At 42.9% G+C, this 21,378-nt stretch overlaps 1 protein-coding gene across 1 annotated transcript in view; it reads right to left on the minus strand.

Annotated features, from left to right (window-relative positions):
• The window catches only part of LOC143767328 (uncharacterized), a 56,265-nt gene extending 37,889 nt beyond the window's left edge, over nucleotides 1-18,376 (minus strand). The window contains exons 1-8 of the mRNA XM_077255570.1: nucleotides 18,085-18,376; nucleotides 15,293-15,407; nucleotides 12,725-12,874; nucleotides 12,416-12,595; nucleotides 12,209-12,332; nucleotides 12,028-12,125; nucleotides 10,497-10,581; nucleotides 4,205-5,288 (exon numbers count right to left, since the gene is read on the minus strand). Coding sequence (XP_077111685.1) covers nucleotides 4,205-5,288; nucleotides 10,497-10,581; nucleotides 12,028-12,125; nucleotides 12,209-12,332; nucleotides 12,416-12,595; nucleotides 12,725-12,874; nucleotides 15,293-15,301 — 1,730 coding nt within the window. The 5' untranslated portion in view covers nucleotides 15,302-15,407; nucleotides 18,085-18,376. The remainder of the gene's footprint in view (nucleotides 1-4,204; nucleotides 5,289-10,496; nucleotides 10,582-12,027; nucleotides 12,126-12,208; nucleotides 12,333-12,415; nucleotides 12,596-12,724; nucleotides 12,875-15,292; nucleotides 15,408-18,084) is intronic.
• Nucleotides 18,377-21,378: the final 3,002 nt, after the last annotated feature.

The following is a 21,378-nucleotide window of genomic DNA, read 5'->3' on the forward strand; positions in this document are numbered from 1 at the left end:
GACACTGGTGAGAATTGCAAAAAACGTCCAGGTCATTAAGGTCAAAATAGGCTGAGTCATGAAGGGGTTAACCCAAAAAAAAAAAAAGCTATGGTTCTGGGAGGAAGGGGAGCAAAAAAATGAAAATACAAGACCAAAAATACCTCTGGTAGTTAAGGGGTTAAAGCTATGAATCTATGACAGTTTCACAAGCAAATGTTAAAAAAAAATAAGGCACAAATGTAATAATAAATCAGTCTTTATATGTTTTGTTCTCCAGAGGCATACTGAACAAATCATTTAAAGCAGGGGTGGGCAATTAATTTTCCCGAGTGGCCACATGAGAGATCATGACTGTTGCGAAGGGCCAAACTAATAGCTTGAAATTAATTCTGCTCACAATTAATATTAATAAATTAATATCACCCAATATTGAGCATAATTATGTATGCTGACACCCCCATATATCTTTGAACCCCCCACAGCCCCTTATATACAGCATGAGCCTCACACAGCCTACTACATATGCGGCATGAGCCCCACACAGCCTCCCTATATACGGCATGAGCCTCACAAAGCCTCCCTATATACAGCATGAGCCCCACACAGCCTCCCTATGTACGGCATGAGCCCCACACAGCCTCCCTATATACAGCATGAGCCCCACACAGCCTCCCTATATACGGCATGATCCCCATACAGCCTCCCTATATACAGCATGAGCCCCACACAGCCTCCCTATGTACAGCATGAGCCCCACACAGCCTCCCTATGTACTGCATGAGCCCCACACAGCCTCCCTATATACAGCATGAGCCCCACACAGCCTCCCCATATACAGCATGAGCCCCACACAGCCTCCCTATATACGGCATGATCCCCACACAGCCTCCCTATATATGGCATGAGCCCCACACAGCCTCCTTATGTGCGGCATGAGCCCCACACAGCCTCCCTATATACAGCATGAGCCCCACACAGCCTCCCTATATACAGCATGAGCCACACACAGCCTCCCTATATACGGCATGAGCCCCACACAGCCTCCCTATATACGGCATGATCCCCACACAGCCTATCTATATACAGCATGAGCCCCACACAGCCTCCCTATATACAGCATGAGCCCCACACAGCCTCCCCATGTACAGCATGAGCCCCACACAGCCTCCCCATATACAGCACGAGCCGGAGGCCCCTCCTCCACCAATGCTGACTGCGGGAGACAGTGAGTGAGCGGGCGGGCACGGTGCAGCCCGCAGGTTTTCAGCCCCACTGCTATCCAGACTGAGACAGCCAGAGGGCCGGATGTGGCCCACGGGCTTCTGGAGCGGCCCCCAAGCGCAGGGCAACGGGGTACTCGGTACCGGGTCCCTTCTGTCTCGGTTCCAGGGATGTCACGGTGGCCCGACCCGGTCCATGGCCCTGCTAAGGGGCGCCCAATTAAAGGTGTAGGTGAGAGTTTGTCAAGTGTTCGTGACGCCACCTGTGGTGTTCGGTCAGGGTGACCGACGCTGCTAGGGCTCCGCTGGGGTGATGGAATGGCAGCTAGATGGTGTAACTTCCCACAGGTGAAGTATGTCCCCAGGGCTTCCCTTAAAAGGAACCTGTCACCCCGTTTTTTCCGTATGAGATAAAAATACTGTTAAATAGGGCCTGAGCTGTGCATTGCAATAGTGTATTTTGTGGACCCCGATTCCCCACCTATGCTGCCGAAATACGTTACCAAAGTAGCTGTTTTCGCCTGTCAATCAGGCTGGTCTGGTCAGATGGGCGTGGTGTCTTCCCCCAGATCTTGCTTAGTTTTCCGTTGGTGGCGTAGTGGTGTGCGCATGCCCAAGGTCCCGAATCCACTGCACAGGGGAGTGAAAAGAGCGCGATGTGCACTATTTCATTGGTGATCGGTGGGGGCGGCCATCTTCCTTTGGCCGCGCGTGCGCAGATGGAGCGCTCTGCTGCCCGGGGCTTCAGGAAAATGGCCGCGGGATGCCGCGTGTGCGCAGATGGAGATCGCGGCGGCCATTTTCCTGAAGCCGAGATGCGAACACCCTACTCCCTACACGCTACACCCTACACTGTACACCCTACACCCTACACTCTACACCCTACACCCGACACTCCACACTCTACACGCTACACCCTACACGCTACACTCTACACCCTACTCCCTACACGCTACACTGTACACGCTACACTCTACACCCTACACCCGACACTCCACACTCTACACCCTACACGCTACACCCTACACGCTACACTCTACAAGCTACACCCTACACTCTACACGCTACTACCTACACGCTACACTCTACACCCTACGCTCTACAAGCTACACGCTACACTCTACACCCTACACGCTACACCCAACATTCTACACTACATGTAGATGGCAGCTAGGGTTACCTTATATATGCCCACCTGGCAGTTGGTAATTGTCCAGGAATTTCAGCACATAGTCAGTCCTGTGTTTAAGCGTTCACGCTACGTTATCACCAAGCTGGATCATCTTCCCTTCCATATTGACAGATTGTCTTTGTACTTGTTATAATGAATATTTATTAACATTATATGTAATAAAATATATACTTTTTATATGTAAAAACTCTTGATTCTCCTTATTATTTAGGAGTATTACTGAGTAGTCTAAGCATCTAGTAACCGCAGCAATTCAGCTATGAAAAGTCACATAATATTTAGAAGCATAGTGCATAAAAGTCACTACTGCTCTGCTAACTCAGTAACTGCAGAAATCCAGAGCTCCCCTGGCATTAATTTCCACACAAAATCTGTGCATCAATGTAATGTCTGCTTGAAGCTACAAACTCAAAAGGCTGTCCTGCACAGACTTGGCACAAGCCACTCCATCTGTCAAACTCCTGAGAAATCCCAATACCGTTTAACCCCTGTACAGGCACCCAATGCAATGCTACCATGGAAGGGCTGATGTCCAGGGGTAGGAATGGTCGCCAAGCAGGGTCAGAGCCGAGAGGTCACGTTATGTACAAAATCAGGATCTGTAAGAATGGTCTGAAAGAAGCCGATGTCAAAATAGGAATATACTACATCAAAGAGGAGAAGAAGACGCACACCTAGCCAGGGAAACATTGAGCTATATCTGGCAGCTTCCAACAGTAAGCTGGAAGCTTTAATAGGGTGTGGTACTCTCCAATTGGCTGGAGAAGAGAGCTGATAACTTCAGGTGGGCAGCACACATACCCACACTGCCAGACTGAATCGTACTACAGGTCCCAGCCACTGTAACCTTAATGGCTGGACAGAGCCTGTCGTCCAGAGCTTCTGGTTCGGACATCTCCTCTCTCACCAATGCCGCCCGCAGAGTGAATACGTTGGCGCCTGGAGACAGAAGCAGATGTCTCAGGTTCTGATGGAGAAGTGACAATTAGGTACCTCATGGCATATGTGTCGAGGACTGGTATCATAGAATTTAGTTTGATACTAAAATGATTGAAATTATTAAGAAGTAAACTATATAACGTGTGCAGGAAGACAAGACGCTGTAAAGATTCCATTCTGATCTGAGTTTATTGAGGTAACATAATACATTTTATACAACAAATGATTACATATAGATACAGAGATATTCAATCACAATATAGGAAAAAGACTACCTTGGATATCTTAATCCACCAGTAATAGAGCTTCAATGAATGGTATTCTTTACTAAAAAAAATAACACATTCATAGAATCCTAGAATATTAGAGTTGGAAGGGACCTCAAGGTTGTGTCCAACCCCTGCTCAATGCAGCGCAGGATTCACTAAACCCTCTCAGACAGATGTCTATCCAACCTCTGTTTGAAGACTTCCATTGAAGGGGAACTAATTAACTGCAAACTTTACAATAATCTTAAATACAATTATTCTAGACATACACATCCTGTAGAATTTCATAGTCTGCGGAAAAAAAACATCTTGAGGTGTAGACCAAAATTACACAAGGTCACAATTTCTAAAAGTCATCTTTACATCCTACATATATGTTTGAAGTAGTTAACCATAAAATAAAAGATTAACTACAACAATTTTTCTTTCCCTGCACAATTTGCTACCTCCCCTACAAGGTTAGATTTGTGGAACATTCACACATTATGAACATGACAATTTCTAGTTCCCTGTGTTACAGGAAAAATATATAAATCTTTTCAGTTAGCCATTAAACCAATGTATCAGGCACTGAGGACTTTCATTTTTTTATATTTTTCTTCCTTGTGTGAATCCTCTGATGTCTAACAAGATCAGATTTTGTAGAATAACATTTCCCACATTCTGAACATGAATATGGCTTCTCCCCTGTGTGAATTTTCTGATGTCTACCAAGAGTTGATTTATCTTTAAAACATTTCCCACATTCTGCACACGGAAATGGCTTCTCTCCTGTGTGAGTTCTCAGATGTTTAACAAGCTTTTCTTTCTGATTAAAACATTTCCCACATTCTGAACATGAAAATAATTTCACCCCTGTGTGAATTTTCTGATGTATAACAATATTTGATTTATCTTTAAAACATTTCCCACATTCTGAACATGTAAATGGCTTCTCCCCTGTGTGAATTCTCTGATGTGTAACTAAAACAGATTTATAGTTAAAACTTTTGCCACATTCTGAACAAGAAAATAACTTCCCCCCTGTGTGAATTCTCTGATGTCTAGCAAGATTTGATTTATCTGTAAAACATTTCCCACATTCTGAACACGAAAACGGCTTTTCTACTGTGTGAGTTCTTTGATGTGTGACTAAAACAGATTTATAGTTAAAACATTTTCCACATTCTGAACATGAAAATAACTTCTCCCCTGTGTGAGTTCTCTGGTGTCTAACAAGATTTGATTTATCTGTAAAACATTTCCCACATTCTGAACAAGAAAAAGGCTTCTCCCCTGTGTGAATTCTTAGATGTTTTACAAGCTTTTTTTTATGCTTAAAACATTTCTCGCATTCTGTACATGAAAATGGCCTCTCCCCTGTGTGAATTCTCCGATGTCCAACAAGAGTTGATTTATCTGTAAAGCATTTCCCACATTCCGAGCAAAAATATGGCTTCTCTCCTGTGTGAACTCTCTGATGCGTAAGTAAAATGGATTTATATTTGAAACATTTTCCACATTCTGAACATGAAAACGGCTTCTTTCTTCTGGGACTTCTTTTATGTTCACCATAATTTCTGATATTTTGATTTTGGTTAACGCTCTGTGATGAATCAGTGGACAGAACCTGTTCAAAAGTATCAGATAACAGATCTTTACTTTGTATGGCTGGTTTTTGTTTCACTGATCTCTTGATATGGTCATCTGCAAAAAATGAAACCGATTTCATTATTTTTCAATACATTTCTTGAAAGTATGTTAGTTATTTATTACTTTATGGCATTTCAATGTAATAAAGCGTCTACACAATATATACCAAAATTCAGTTGTCAACTGTCTTGGCTTGCTCCTTCCCTCCATTATTGATGTTCAACTGCTTTACTTTCGTGTATGACATGGATTATTCTTTGATATGTTGCCCTCACAAATTGTAAAATGCCAGTTAGCAACTAGTCCATCAGGTGACTTTCAGACTGTGTCCAAATTCCTGCTAAAGGGATTATACCAGAGATCCCGTGGAAACATTGTCAATTTTTACTAATATTAAGATCTCCATAGTCTCTCTCACCTTTGTGGTAAGCATAATTACAGACTAACTGACCAATATCATTAAGATGGACAGTCCGTGGTGCATCAAGTTCATAGATTCTCTCAGCTGGAGAATGAAGTGGTCAAATAAATTCAAACTCAGGAATTTTCCTTTAATGCTGCAACTTTGCTACCAGCGGCTGCCCTTAAAGCCACTGATCGATTTTCCAGGGATTACAAAACAATGTGCTTCACGTGGGGAAGTTACTGAGAGATATTGTATGCACCCCATAAAAGCTAACCAGCCAGCAAAATGAATCACTAAAACTTGCACAAAGGGAGGAATTGAATAATATCTACCCCCACGTGAGTTAGCCTATGAATATTATATTCATACATTATTAGTGAATTTTCCAATATTGATCCTTGCATTAATAGCCACCAGCAGTCAACAGCCACACTGCATGAGGAGGTAGTAAGTCTAGACTGTATGATCAATACATTAAGCTAGAACAACAATAACTATTGTTGGCGCTGTAATTTTAATGAGCACATTTTTCTGATTATTATCACTATCATTTAATTATTAAAAGTTATATTTTATTAATCTCAGAATCGTTAGTTAGGGTCTATTTGCCATTCAGGAATTTGTTAATTATGTATAGCTAAAATCGAGATCTCAAAAGACTGACCGTCACTTCCAAACAGAAATCAAGTGTGAACAGATCCTTACTAAGAGTAGCCATCTCCATATGTAACCAGCAAATAAAGTAGCACTTTGTAGCGCTATTGCATGAAAACATGAAATATATGAAATTTGAATTGCATTACTGCACTAGAAAATATGAAAAATTGAGAATACTTAGCGCATAAATTGGCCAATTCATGTGTACCCAGCAGTCATGAGAAGGCGATTCTCGTTGCTTGAATCCTATTTAATGTGAATTTGCAGGTGACAGGTGCTTACTTAGTAAGTGGAAAGGTAGTAGTAGTAGATATAGTAATAGTAGGCAACTGTTCAAACCTGATTTCTGTTTGCAAGTGACGGTCAGTCTTTTGATATTTGTATACATTGGCTCTCTGACTGAGCACTCCACCCCTCAGCCTCAGGCGTTCTCAATTACAGCAGGATCCTACCTTCCCAAATAAATGTAGACTTCAGTCTAGGAGAGGATTCACATTAGATAGGTTCCTAGCAACGAGAATCGCCTTATTGTGGCTGCCGGGTACACATGAATTGGCCAATTTATGCACTAAGTATTCTCAATTTTTCACATTTTCTAGTGCAGTAATGCAATTCAAATTCCATATATTTCATGTTTGCATCCTATAGCGCTACAGAGTGCTACTATATTTGTTGGTTAAAACCACGATTTGCTATTAACACCAGCCGCAGGCTCCGATCCACTCGCAGCTGTTAGAGGTACTTGATAGCTGATTAAATCAGGACCGTTTGTCATGATGAAGAAGTTTGAAACTTTGAAAAATGTAGACCAATAAACCGCATAATTGGATTCCTGTCTTCTCATCATCCTTTGATGGCAGCGCAGGTTAACCCATTTGTTTCCAGTTTTATAGTTGAAAGAACTGGAATTCTTAAGGTAAAACAGCTTTTCTAAAGATAAAACAGACTCTCATTGTCCTCAGTTTTCCAGTGTCTGATCCCTCTAAGCATCTGTACTTGGAACCAGTATTGAAATATTCTATCACAAAAAAGAATTACCGTACAAAGAAAATACAAACTCAGGGTCTCCTCCAAAATGAGTCCTTTACATAGAGGAATTTAAAAAACTGTGACCGAGAACTGCGTGATATCAAACTAGCTTGAGATAAGCAGAAAAACCTATTGAAGAGGACTCATCACCAATAAGTGCCAACCACCAGTGTTGGACAGAGACAGAAGAGGGTACCTGTGCAAGAACAGTATATGGGCCCTTTGCATTCCAATAGCTCATCAAAATGCACAATTCCACTTGTTTTGGAGATGGAAATGGACTACATTACCTACCGGGCACCTGTATGGCTGAACTGATTGCACCAATGGTCTGATCCTGCCCCAAAAATCTGCTCATGGTTGGACAGAAAAGTACTTTGCAGGTTCTTACAGATAAAATATTAAAACAGATGCTTTATCTTTTTCCTTTGAGCCTATTGACCACTACTGAAACTCAGTTCATCACTTACTGGTGAGTTCAACCTTTTCCAATATTCTTTTTTGATATCACTCCTGGAAAGTTCTTCATTCAACAGAATCAAAATAAACAGCTACAATTCTAATTACATTTCTCCAGGTTGGCTGACATCTAGGTGTGCAAAAGACATTGGATTATATCTATTAACCCCATTCAGACTCTTTGGGACATCTGAATGAATGATTGTCAGGAGAAGAAAAGGTGAGATCTACCATGAGTCTTGTGTCATGCTAACATTAAAGCATCCTGAGACCATTCACTTGTGGGGACTTTTCATCCATATCGGGGCTCAGTCTCAATTTTAACTAAGAACACTGCAATGAATATAGAATAGGACCTGAACATCCTCCAAGAGCAACTACTTGATCCAGGAGAAATTTGGTGATGGAGACGTTGCCACAAGGCAAAAGTGATAACTAAGTGGTTCAGTTAACAAAACATTGAAAATTGGGTCCATGGACAGGAATCTCCCCAGATCATTGAGAACCTCAATCCTCAAAAAGTGGGAGGCTAACAAAAATACTTAAAAATTGTGATAAACTCCAAGTACTAATTAGACAATAATCAGTAGTCAGAAGTGTCCTTATAAAACTTAACCTTTAATAGGTATATTAAAAACATCAGCCATCATATACCTCGGACATACACACATACATTTTTTCCAAAGTGCAAGTGCTCATGATTAACAGTGCTTTATTTAAAAAAAATTGTTGGATCTCACCCATACACGTTCTTGTTCATTCCCTTCTCAGATCTGTCCAACCCTGAGGGGCATGGATGGAAGGAAAAGGGGGGAAATGTAGGAGTGGAATATTCCCTGTATTACTTGTCGTTTGTTGTACCCCTGCTTTGCTCCCACCCTAACAAGGGCAGTATCCAAGTGTAGACCTATTTAAGATGAGCCATATGAACCGTGTAGCCTCCCCACGCATTTCTTCTCCTGTTCAGGTGATTCATCAGGGGAGAGAAAATAGATATGTGGGTGCTTACATTGGCAAGTTAAACCCGGTTAGCTGACTAGTAATGTCAGTGCTCCTGTCTAGAAATGAATGTCTGTGACATAGTAGCAATTCTAGATTTAAGAAATTATCATGCTCTGGTGTAGGTATGGTGCAAGGTCTGGACATGGTTTTACACATCTTTTATACTTTACAACCAAATCCCATTTAGTTCATTCCAGGGACAAAGAAGAGATCCCACAAAAAATATATATATAAAATCAATATTTTTATTAAGTCACATGTGACAATATATAAAAACCACAATAAAAAGCAAAATACCGTCTCGAGGACGCCAGGTATACATAAAGAAAAAATTCCCCACACAAAGTATTCACATATAAAGAAAGTCCCAAACGTTTATAAGTCCCAGAAAACATGCACTTCCGGAAGAAGCTGGCGGCGAAACGCACGTCGGGGTGAGGGGACGCCAGGACCATCCACGCTATAGGTAAATACCACTGCTTAAAAAAATTTAAAGTCTAGAATCTAACACGTTATGTTATAGTCCATCATGCTCTAGGCCTTACTGTACTCTTCAATATAGAGAGGTAGCATTTGCAGATATTGGCCTGTATGTTAATTATAACACAGGCTTTTTAGGCTACTGATAGTGCATGTTTTCTGGGACTTATAAACGTTTGGGACTTTCTTTATATGTGAATACTTTGTGTGGGGAATTTTTTCTTTATGTATACCTGGCGTCCTCGAGACGGTATTTTGCTTTTTATTGTGGTTTTTATATATTGTCACATGTGACTTAATAAAAATATTGATTTTATATATATATTTTTTGTGGGATCTCTTCTTTGTCCCTGGAATGAACTAAATGGGATTTGGTTGTATAGTTATTTGAAGTGCCCCCTTTAATTTTTCAGGACTTTAGTTGATTTATCTTTTATACTTTGTAGAGGTTGACCTAGTATAAAATATCTCAATATATTTTATCGATGTTTATACTGAAAAGAAGTGAATACGAGGTTGACAACTATCTAGAAATTCCAGGACAGTCCATAAAATAGGGCACTTTTAGCAGTGTACATAATTCTTTTTAAAAGGGTACTTCAGGGAGATAAAAAAAATCGTAGTCTAAGTGCTATACCTTCATAAACCATAACCCAAAAAACGAATAGTGCTGTTTGTTACCCTGATAGTACCTGCAATTCAGTGTGACAGTGCTCCTAGTTGCTCCCCTTTACTTCTGCAATGTTATGTCACAGATCGGGGGGGACTGGTCTGCTTCTGACTATTAGTACCAGCCAGCCCAGATAACATTTCCATCCATACAGTCTGAGCTCAAGGGGCGTGATCAGCCTCTGCCAAGCGTTTACAGTCCGTCTATTTGAGCTCTGCCTTCCCGCCCTCTCCAACTCCCAATCTCTGCCTGTTCGGAAGCCACAATACAGACTGCGATCCACTGCAAGACAAGGACTGTCATGTGTCAGGCAGAGAGCAGTGGCAGAACGCTGATCTACACACCTCACTACATAATGCACTGCAATGGTCAATCCCATGTCCCCCATCTCTCCCTGGTAATGTAATTCCCACTGCAACTTTATCACTCGGGATTTTCACATGTATGCTTGGTGCTCAGAATAAGGAACAGGGCATAATATTGGGACCTGGGGGGTTTATATCATGTCTGACAAATGCTGCAGCTGACATTTGAAAGTTCTCCTCAGACTGGGGCTCACCTGTATCTGTAGGAATCTTCTCCTTACACCGCTCATTGTCCCTCACATATGTCTCTGTAGTGTTAATATGGGGCAGATCTTTACCCTGAAACAAATATTGTCAAAGTCACCAACCGATGGAGAAGTTGTTTAAAATAATTTCTAAGAACAGAAAAGATTATTAACACGAAAATCCAAAAATGACACAACAGCAGTAGTTATCACATATCTGTAGGTCTCCAGTATAAATCCAACTTGCCGGCTCCTAAGTCTAACCCGCAGTCTCCATAAACAAAAAATTGTGAGAAGATCCAGACAACATCTAATGTCTATGATCAGCTTTATCCTGTCATCTCCACCAAGTATACAGCATACACTGACCGGCCACTTTGAGACACCCATATCATAAAATGTTGGACCTCCTTTGGTCTTCAGAATCTCAGTAGTTTCTCACATCATACATCCCAGTAAGTGATGAAATTGTTCTGCAGGAATATTGGCCCATGCTGACAGGATAGCTTCTGGAAGTTGCCATAAATTAGATGGAGGTACTGACATACGCAGAACAGCCCATTCTTCCCAGAGATGCTTTATAGGATTAAAATCTGAGGGCTGTGAAGAACAGAGGAAGCAAGAAAAAATTGCTTTCATGTTTCTGGAAGCAATCTGTGAATATACAACCCTTGTGGCATGGTGCATGGTCCTCCTATCAAAGGGTAAACAGCTGCCAGGAAGTGATGAACTTGCTTGGCACCATGATTACGTAATCCCTAGTGTCCAACACATCCATCTAAAGATATTATATTATGCAGAATGTGACATGGAGGGTACATTGGTCTATGCTGCTGGTACCAAATTCTAACCCTCTCATCAGCATGTTGCAACATAAATTTGGATTCATCTGATTAGAATATTTTCTACTACTTAATGATACAATTTTTTAGCACTTTTAGGCTAAAAAGTTTTAACATTCTGCACAACTTAGACAGCAACATTAGTGAAACTGCCCATCTGCTGCATTAGGCTACCTGTGCTAAGGAACTACAGATGCATTCAGACATATTAGTTGGTCACCACTTCTGTATTCAGCTGCAATTTATAAAAGCGTGAGAACCACATGTTCCTCAGAATAATTCTTGATTTCTTCTTCAATTAGTTTTTTACATCCAAAGGTTCCCATTTGATTGGATATTATTCCTCAAACACAACAATCCCAGTATACTATAGACACATTTGCACTTAAAAATTATAATACTTAAATACTGGCCATAACCCTAGTACAGATGACCATGCCTCAATCAATGTTGTTCAGATTGCACACGTTTCCTATTTTAATGTGGATTCACCGTGTAAACAGATCTTTTTATTATATACTGTATTCTACGATCATTTTCATACACGGATATGTCAATCATATAAGGGCCGGTGTCTCTAATAAATTGTCAATGCGGTGTATAATATTGGTAAATATGGTAATACGAGACTGAACACAAAGACCTTCACAGCTTTTACACATCATAGAAAGATTTCATGACACCTTCTCTCCATCTACCTGATGATCCTGAGGAACATTGGGTTTTTTTTCTGAACCATTCTGTGGAAGAAGAGGATGGGGACATCTCTCTGATGTTGTCTTCTCACTAGATAAAACTGGAGGAATCACATACAGAGACTGAATTAATTCTTCATGTACAGATAATTATAGGCCATGTGTATTTATTCCTGTCTATTACCTGGGGATTTGAGGGGCTGGGGAACCTCCATCATGAAGTCCTTGTACTGATCTTTGTTTCCTTTTAGATACTCCCACTCCTCCATGGAGAAATACACAGTGATGTCCCGACACCTTATAGGAACCTGACACATACAATGATATCATCATCTCCCCAATCCCTTCATAGCGTTACTGTATAATGTCCCAGCATTCCCAGCAGTGTCACCTCTCTAGTCAACAGCTCCACCATCTTGTAGGCGAGTTCTAGGATCTTCTGGTTATTGATGTCCTCACGCATCAGGGCGTTAGGTGGAGGCCCCAGGATTGGGATCAGGGGACTCCCCCGCCCCTCAGACACAGGGTCCTGACAGCGCTCACTAGAGCACTTCCTCACTACTGTGTAATCCTGGTTATGGAGAGACACATTAATAAACCTCACTACAGGCATTTCCAGAGTCCTCACCTCTCCAGTTCTGTAAATCTGTTATTGCCATAGATAAGAATGATGTAATGTGACGTCATCAGAATCTCTCACCTCTCCAGTAAGCCGGAAGAGGATCTCTAGGGTGAGGTGTAATATCCTCGCCGCCATCTTGTCCCTGTCCCTATCCATCCTTGTAGGTTCACTCAGGAGAATACTCTTATATAGAATATCTCCACTGAGCGGATCCGATATTGTAGGGACCTGAATGAGAAGAAGATGCAACATCATAAAGATCCAACATACTAATACAGCTCCTGTACATCATAAAGGAAATATGAAGACTTCTTTCATCTCATAAGGACCAACATTCATAGGCCAATAATTGGCGGTAGCGATCACATGTTAAAGTAGGAATTACAGAGACTGATGAGAGACCCAGGTAGCATTGGAAGAGGAGCTAGGAGAGACTGTCAGTGTGATTATTACTATTATTTGGATTATTGTACAGCATTCTGAGAGTATTAACGTGATAGTTATATATTTTAGTCCACAGACAGTGTCAAGCAGTTTCTTCCTTGGTGTTGGACACTGAATACGCTTCCATAAAGCTCATTCATGTCACTATCATCAGCACTGAATTCGGCATCGCTAATACTGCAGGTTCCAGATTCTCAAATGACTACTACACGATGAGAAGAACATCTTCATTTTATACTACATATGTACAGTATATACATATTAGCTCGTAGTCCTACAAGGATTACATTACCACCATCCACCTGTACAACCTGTAGTGCTTCTGTGCAGTAGGATCCATTTTTGTTGCAAAACCTGTTTCACAAACTATATTCTGAGTCAGGGTCGTGCACTGACAGCTTGGGGCCCCTGTGCAAGAAACGTGTCTGGGCCCCCCTCCTTTTAATGGCGACAAAGCTACAGATATACAGTGGGGAAAAAAAGTATTTAGTCAGTGACCAATTGTGCAAGTTCTCCCACTTTAAAAGATGAGAGAGTCCTGTAATTGACATCATAGGTAGACCACAACTATGAGAGTCAAAATGAGAAAACAAATCCAGAAAATCACCTTGTCTGATTTGGTAAGATTTATATTGCAAAATATGGTGGAAAATAAGTATTTGGTCACCTAATAACATGCAAGATTTCTGGCTCTCACAGACCTGTAACTTCTTCTTTAAGAGGCTCCCCTGTCCTCCACTCATTATCTGTAGTAATGGCACCTGTTTGAACTTGCTATCAGTATAAAAGACACCTGTCCACAACCTCAAACAGTCACACTAAAAACTCCACTATGGTTGGTGAAGACCATTATACATAATAAGTGAGGACACTATATCCTAGGGGACTGTGCTATACATAATAAGTGAGTACGCTATATACTAATGGATGGCGCTATACATAATAAGTGAGCACACTATATATTATGGGACTGTGCTATACATAATAAGTGAATAAACTATATACTAAGGGACTGTGCTATACAGAATAAGTGAGTACGCTAAATACTAATGTACGGCACAATACATAAGTGAGCATGCTATACATAATAAGGCTACATTTCGGTGTCTGTGTGCAGTGTCTGTCTGCTGCCCACTTTTACAAACGTGTTGACAGCCTGCAATAACCATTCTGCCGCCTCTCCACCACTCGAGCTGCCGCCTCACCAGCACCAGAGCTGCTTCATCCCCGACCTTCTGTCTCTTTCCCATTATCTCATAGAAAGTAAGTCCGCAAGGACAGGGTCCAATATTTTCATGGATGTGTGAATGGACCTATAAAACTCCGAGTCTGTGTGCCGGATCTGGCAGCACACGGACAATTCACACAAATGTGAGAATGTGGCCTAGAGGTACCGTCACATTTAGCGTCGCTGCAGCGATCTAGACAACGATGCTGATCGCTGCAGTGTCGCTGTGTGTTCGCTGGAGAGCTGTCACACAGACAGCTCTCCAGTGACTAACGATGCCGAAGTCCCCGGGTAACCAGGGTAAATATCGGGTTACTAAGCGCAGGGCCACGCTTAGTAACCCGATGTTTACCCTGGTTACCAGTGTAAATGTAAAAAAAACCAAACACTACATACTTACATTCCGATGTCTGTCGCGTCCCCCAGCGTTCTGCTTCCCTGCACTGTAAGCGCCGGCCGTAAAAGCAGAGCGATGACGTCACCGCTGTGCCCTGCTTTACGGCCAGCCGGCGCTGACACAGTGCAGGGAAGCGGACGCCGGGGGACCCGACAGACACCGGAATGTAAGTATGTAGTGTTTGGTTTTTTTTACATTTACACTGGTAACCAGGGTAAACATTGGGTTACTAAGCGCGGCCCTGCACTTAGTAACCCGATGTTTACCCTGGTTACCAGTGAAGACCGCTGAATCCGTGTCACACACGCCGATTCAACTATGTCTGCGGGAGATCCAGCGACGAAATAAGGTGCTGGCCTTCTAGCTCCGACCAACGATGTCACAGCAGGATCCTGATCGCTGCTGCGTGTCAAACACAACGATATCGCTATCCAGGACGCTGCAACGTCACGGATCGCTAGCGATATCGTTGTTAAGTTGTTCAGTGTGAAGGTACCTTAAGGGATTTTACAGATAATGTTATCACTCCAAATCACACAATGCAGATACATGATAACATTTACATCCAGGTACTTACCGCTGACATCTCGTCTGATTAGAGTTACTTTCTTCTGTTTCTTCTCCATCTGGTCAGACCTTCATGTCGACATCTCCCAGCCATGACTCGTCTTGTCACAATGATCATCGCAGCCCTGAAAATAACAAGGTCACATACATTGTATCATACATGTGTCTCCCCCTGAATACAGATACAGTGGGGAAAAAATGTATCTAGTCAGCCATCAATTGTGCAAGTTCTCCCACTTAAAAAGATGAGAGAGGCCTGTAATTGACATCATAGGTAGACCACAACTATGAGAGTCACAATGAGAAAACAAATCCAGAAAATCACATTCTTTGATTTGGCAAGATTTATTTTGCAAATTATGGTGGAAAATAAGTATTTGGTCACCTAAAAACATGCAAGATTTCTGGCTCTCACAGACCTGTAACTTCTTCTTTAAGAGGCTCCTCTGTCCTCCACTCATTACCTGTAGTAATGGCACTTGTTTGAACTTGTTATCAGTATAAAAGACACTTGTCCACAATCTCAAACAGTCACACTCCAAACTCCACTATTCTGAAGACCAAAGAGCTGTCGAAGCACACCAGAAACAAAATTGTAGCCCTGCTCCAGGCTGGGAAGACTGAATCTGCAATAGGCAGGCAATCAGCTTGGTGTGATGAAATCAACTGTGGGAGCAATAATAAGAAAATGGAATACATACAAGACCACTGATAATCTCCCTCGATCTGGGGCTCCACGCAAGATCTCACTCCGTGGGGTCAAAATGATCACAAGAACGGTGAGCAAAAATTACAGAACCACACGGGGTGACCTAGCGAATGACCTGCATAGAGCTGGGACCACCGTAACAAAGCCTACCATCAGTAACACTACGCCACCAGGAACTCAAATCCTGCAGTGCCAGGCGTGTCCCTCTGCTTAAGCCAGTACATGTCTGGGCCCATCTGAATTTTGCTAGAGAGCATTTGGATTATGCAGAAGAGTATTGGGAGAATGTCATATGGTCTGATGAAACAAAAAGAAGTACTGTTTGGTAGAAACAAAACTCGTCATGTTTGAAGGAGAAAGAATGCTGAGTTGCATCCAAAGAACACCATACCTACTGTGAAGCATGGGGGTGACACCATCATGCTTTGAGGCTGTTTCTCTGCAAAGGGACTAGGACGACTGAAAGAATGAATGGGGCCATGTATCGTGAGATTTTGCGTGTAAACCTCCTTCCATCAGCAAGGGCATTGAAGATGAAACATGGATGGGTCTTTCAGCATGATAATGATCCCAAGCACACCACCAGGGCAACAAAGGAGTGGCTTCGTAAGAAGCATATGAAGGTCCTGGAGTGGCCTAGCCAGTCTCCAGATCTCAACCCCATAGAAAACCTTTGGAGGGAGTTGAAAGTCTGTGCTGCCCAGCAACAGGCCCAAAACATCACTGCTCTAGAGGAGATCTGCATGGAGAAATGGGCCAACATACCACCAACAGTGTGTGCCAACCTTGTGAAAACATTTTCCATTACCAACAATGGATATATAACAAAATATTGAGATGAACTTATGTTAATGACCAAATACTTATTTTCCACCATAATTTGCCAAATAAATCTTGCCAAATAAGACAAGGTGATTTTCTGGAATTGTTTTCTCATTTTGACTCTCATAGTTGTGGTCTACCTATGATGTCAATTACAGGCCTCTCTCATATTTTTAAGTGGGAGAACTTGCACAATTGGTGGCTGACTAAATACTTATTTCCCCACTGTATGTACTCCACAATTAATATACTATTAGCAACGCACCAATCAAAATACAAAGTGATATGCAGCACTATGTCCCCCATTAACTATAATCTCTGACTCCCAATAATATAAATTATTCAGTCTCCGTGAATCTACACAATTAACTGTAAAGCTATGTGCACATGGAAAATATGCAAGGTGTTACAGTACAAGCGAAGTGAATGAGATCCCTGAAGTCTCATACACACGGTACTTATTTTTTCCGTGCAGATTTGCAGCAGATTAAAATCTGCATGATATCAATTCTTGCAGAGCATACTAATGAGTGAGGGAAAATATGTAACAAATGCATGTCGAAAACATGGCAAAAGAATGTATTTAACGCAATTTTCTTCCTGCCAACACATTAGTATATGCAGCAGAATCTTCCCCTGCAACTCCTGAATGTGTGCACATAGCCTTAGTCACTGTCCTGAGCCCCCCATTCATTATAAGTACTTGATAGCATCATATTGAATATGGGTGTGAGAGAAAACATTATCAGGTACTGATCATCGACTGCCACATCCCAATTCATCGCAAGTCCCTGATAGCGCCTACTCCCATATTACAATTCATTATAAAGTGTCCTATGTACCTTCCCCCCTCCCCAATAAATGTAAAGTCATTAATAGTATCATAATTAACTGCGAGATGGGGGAGGACTTGGCACCCTCTCCACCACCCAATTTATTTTACATCTGGAGCACCCCCAGTAGGGCAATAGGGTACCCGGTACCGAGTCCTTCGGTTGTCAGTGGGGATGTCACGGTGGCTGACCCGGTCCGTGGCCCTAGGGACGTCCGTTGGAAAATGGGGGAAAGGTCTTTAAAGGGGTAATGTTTGTGACGCCACCTGTGGTATTCGGTCAGGGTGACCGACGCTGCTTGGGGGTCCGCTGGGGTGATGTAATGGCAGCTAGATGGTTCCCACAGGTGAAGTGTATCCCCAGGGCTTCCCAGAGGGTAGATGATGGATGGTGTGAGGTGCAGTGAAGAACGAGGACACAAGGTTGCAGTCTCTTTACCTTTACTGAAGGCTTCAGCATCCACAGTCCAGGGTACAGACCACAGGATAGGCAGAGTCCGGCCCGTCTGAAGGCAAATCCAGAGTCCCCTTATCCAGGTGGAAATCAGTAGCCTTCCTCTAGCGCCTCTAGTACCTCCCTGCTGAGCTTCTCGGTAAGGTCCTCACAACTGATGTTGGTGTTCTAGATGTTATTTCTCTTTCGCTCTGTCCCCCTGATGGAATGGATAGGACAAACCCGTATGACTTGTGGCCTGAGGCTTTTTACAGGGACTCTTATCACGCCCCGGCCCCCACAAGTTGCCACCGTGCCTCCTGGGTATGGGTCGGGCAGGTAACGTGGAATTACCTGTCCTGCCGGTCTCTGGAGCAAGGCATGGAGACAATTACTCCCTCGGTGTTCCGGCTACCAGATTCTTGCGCCTCAGAAAGGAGGCAGCCTTTTGCAGGGTAGAACTCCTGGATTCCTCTCCTAATGCTATGACTTCGTTTCTCACCCTCCGCAATACAGTTCTCTTTCGTGTCCTTTCTTAGGATGCTGCCACACGTGGGGCAGGCGCAGCTCCATGGCCTTCTGTCTAGGCCTCTGACAGGATCCCACCCCTGTCAGGGACCTCTCTGTCTGCAGCTCTTTGATGTTCCTCCTTCCCCTCTGGCTGTCTGACAGGGTGCTGCCTGGGTGAAGCCCAGTCAGCTTCTGCCTAACTTCCTATCCAGACCACCAGTTTTACCTAATTGTGAGGAGTGCCCTAGTAATAGGAGCGTAGCTCCCCCTGGTGGGCTGGAGTGTGAATTGTGTTGTGCGGTTTGTGATACCTGGCAGGAAGATCTCCTTTATTGCCCTCAGACGTAACATCACACCCCCTGGTGGAAGAATGACGTTAATGCAACGACCAGGACTCTGGAGTGCTGCACATCCATATCTAACGTCCTCCCCTTGTTCATAAGTCCATTATAAGCCCCCCTTACTCCCATCCCAATTCCCCACTCCCTTATTGTCCTCTCCCCCACCCTCCTCATTGTCATCTCCCCACCCCACTCATTGTCTTCTCCCCCACATCACTCAGTCTTCTCCCCCACATCACTCATGACTTCTCCCCCACATCACTCACTGTCTTCTCCCTCACATCCCTCATTGTGCTCTTCCCCACCTCCATAATTGTCATCTTCCCCACTCACCTCATTGTCCTCTTCCCCACATCACATGATTGTCATCTCCCCCACCACCCTCATTGTCCTCTCCTTTATATCCCTCATTGTCCTTGCTCCCACCCCCTCATTGTCCATTCCCCACCCATTGTCATCTCCCCCACATCAATCATTGTCCTATCCCCTAACCCCATCATTGTCCTCTCTCCCACATCCACCACTGTGGTCTCCCCCACCCCATCATTGTCTTTTTCACATCCCCCTCATTGTCATCTCCCCCATCCCCATCATTGTACTCTCCCCCACCCCCATTATTGTCCTCTCCCCAATCCCTTCATTGTCCTCTCTCCCACCTCCATCATTTTCCTCTCCACCACCCCCATCATTGTTCTTGATTTTGTTAGTTAGTGCTGCGTGGTGTATCATAAACTGGGGTTAGATATGTAAAGTGTATCACATGCTGCAATTAGATACGGTTAGAGTAACAAATATTGGGTTTAGATACATGGCTAAGTGTAGCTTATCACATGATGCATTAAATATAAGTTTCAGCAGAGTGTATCACACAGGATGGGATTGGATACACTATCTAATATATGTAATGTGTGACCCCACTCCGTCCACTTCCATGAGAGCAGTGGTGTAATGTGAGACCCCGCTCTGTCTACTTCTATGGCAGCAGTGGTGTAATGTGTGACCTGGCTCCATCCACTACATTACTACTCCCATAGAAGTGGTCAGAGCAGAGACATCTACTACACTACTGCTGGCATAGAAGTGGACAGAGTGGTGTCACACATTACTCTATTACTCCCTTAGAAATGTGTGACCTCGCTCTGTCTACTTCTATAGGAGCACTGGTGTAAAGTAATGGGCAACAGATACATAGCTCTGGAGCATTAGATACATGGCTCTGGGCAGTATCACCAGGAGAGTACATAGAAATCATGGGCCCCACAGCAGAAGTTCTATTTGCCCCTCTCCCAAAAAAATTAATATTCAGCGCTATCACAAAAGAGCATATCCCATAACTTTGCAGCCCTTACAAACGAATTTTTGTACTATTAAACCCCATAAATTCCATATATAGTCCTCCACGTAGTACATTGGGCCCAAAATTCCCCTCCATCTAGTACAAAGGGCCCCAAATTGCCTTCGATATATTATAATGGGCCCCACATAGTGCATCATACAGTATAATAGCTCCACAAAGAGCACATACAGTATAATGTGCCCCACATATTGCTCAATACAGAATAATGGCCCCACATAGTACTCAATACAAAATAATGACCCCACATAGTGCTCAATACAGTATAATGAGCCTCACATAGTGCGCAATGCAGTGTAAAATGCTCCAAATAGTTCTCCATACAGTATAATGGCCCCACATAGTGCTACCGAGGCAGCAAGATGGCTCAGTGGTTAGCACTCCAGTTTCCTCCCACATTTCAAAGACATACTGATAGGGAATTTAGATTGTGAGCCCCATCGGTGACAGCAATGATAATGTGTGCAAACTGTAAAGCGCTGCGGAATATGTTAGCTCTATATAAAAATAAAGATTAATATTAAATAAAGATTATCATTATTATTACATACAGCATAATAGCCACACCCGATGCTCTATAGAGCATAATGCCACACAGTGCACCATACAGTACAAAGGCCCCACATAGTGCTCCATAAAGTATAATGGCCCCACATAGTGCTCCATACAGTATAATGGCCCCACATAGTGCTTCATACAGTATAATGGCCCCACATGGTGCTCAATGCAGTATAATGTGTCCCACATAGTGCTCCATACAGTATAATGGCCTCACATAGTGCTGAATACAGTATAATCCACCCCACATAGTGCTCCATACAGTATAATGGCCTCACATAGTGCCCAAAACAGTATAATGTGCCCCATATAGTGCACTATACAGTATAATGGCCCCACATAGTGTACCATACAGTATAATGGGCACCACATAGGGATCTATACAGTATAATGACCTCACATAGATAAACCTGCAACACCCACTAGGGCCGTTGGGTACTCGGAACCGGGTCAGATGGTTCTTAAAGGGGTGGTCACTGCAGCAGTGACCCGGTCCGTGGCCCTGTACGCGCAATTAAAAGGGATGAGGGAATGTTT

The sequence above is a fragment of the Ranitomeya variabilis genome, chromosome 4 (genome assembly GCF_051348905.1).
Source record: "Ranitomeya variabilis isolate aRanVar5 chromosome 4, aRanVar5.hap1, whole genome shotgun sequence".
Taxonomy (NCBI): domain Eukaryota; kingdom Metazoa; phylum Chordata; class Amphibia; order Anura; family Dendrobatidae; genus Ranitomeya; species Ranitomeya variabilis.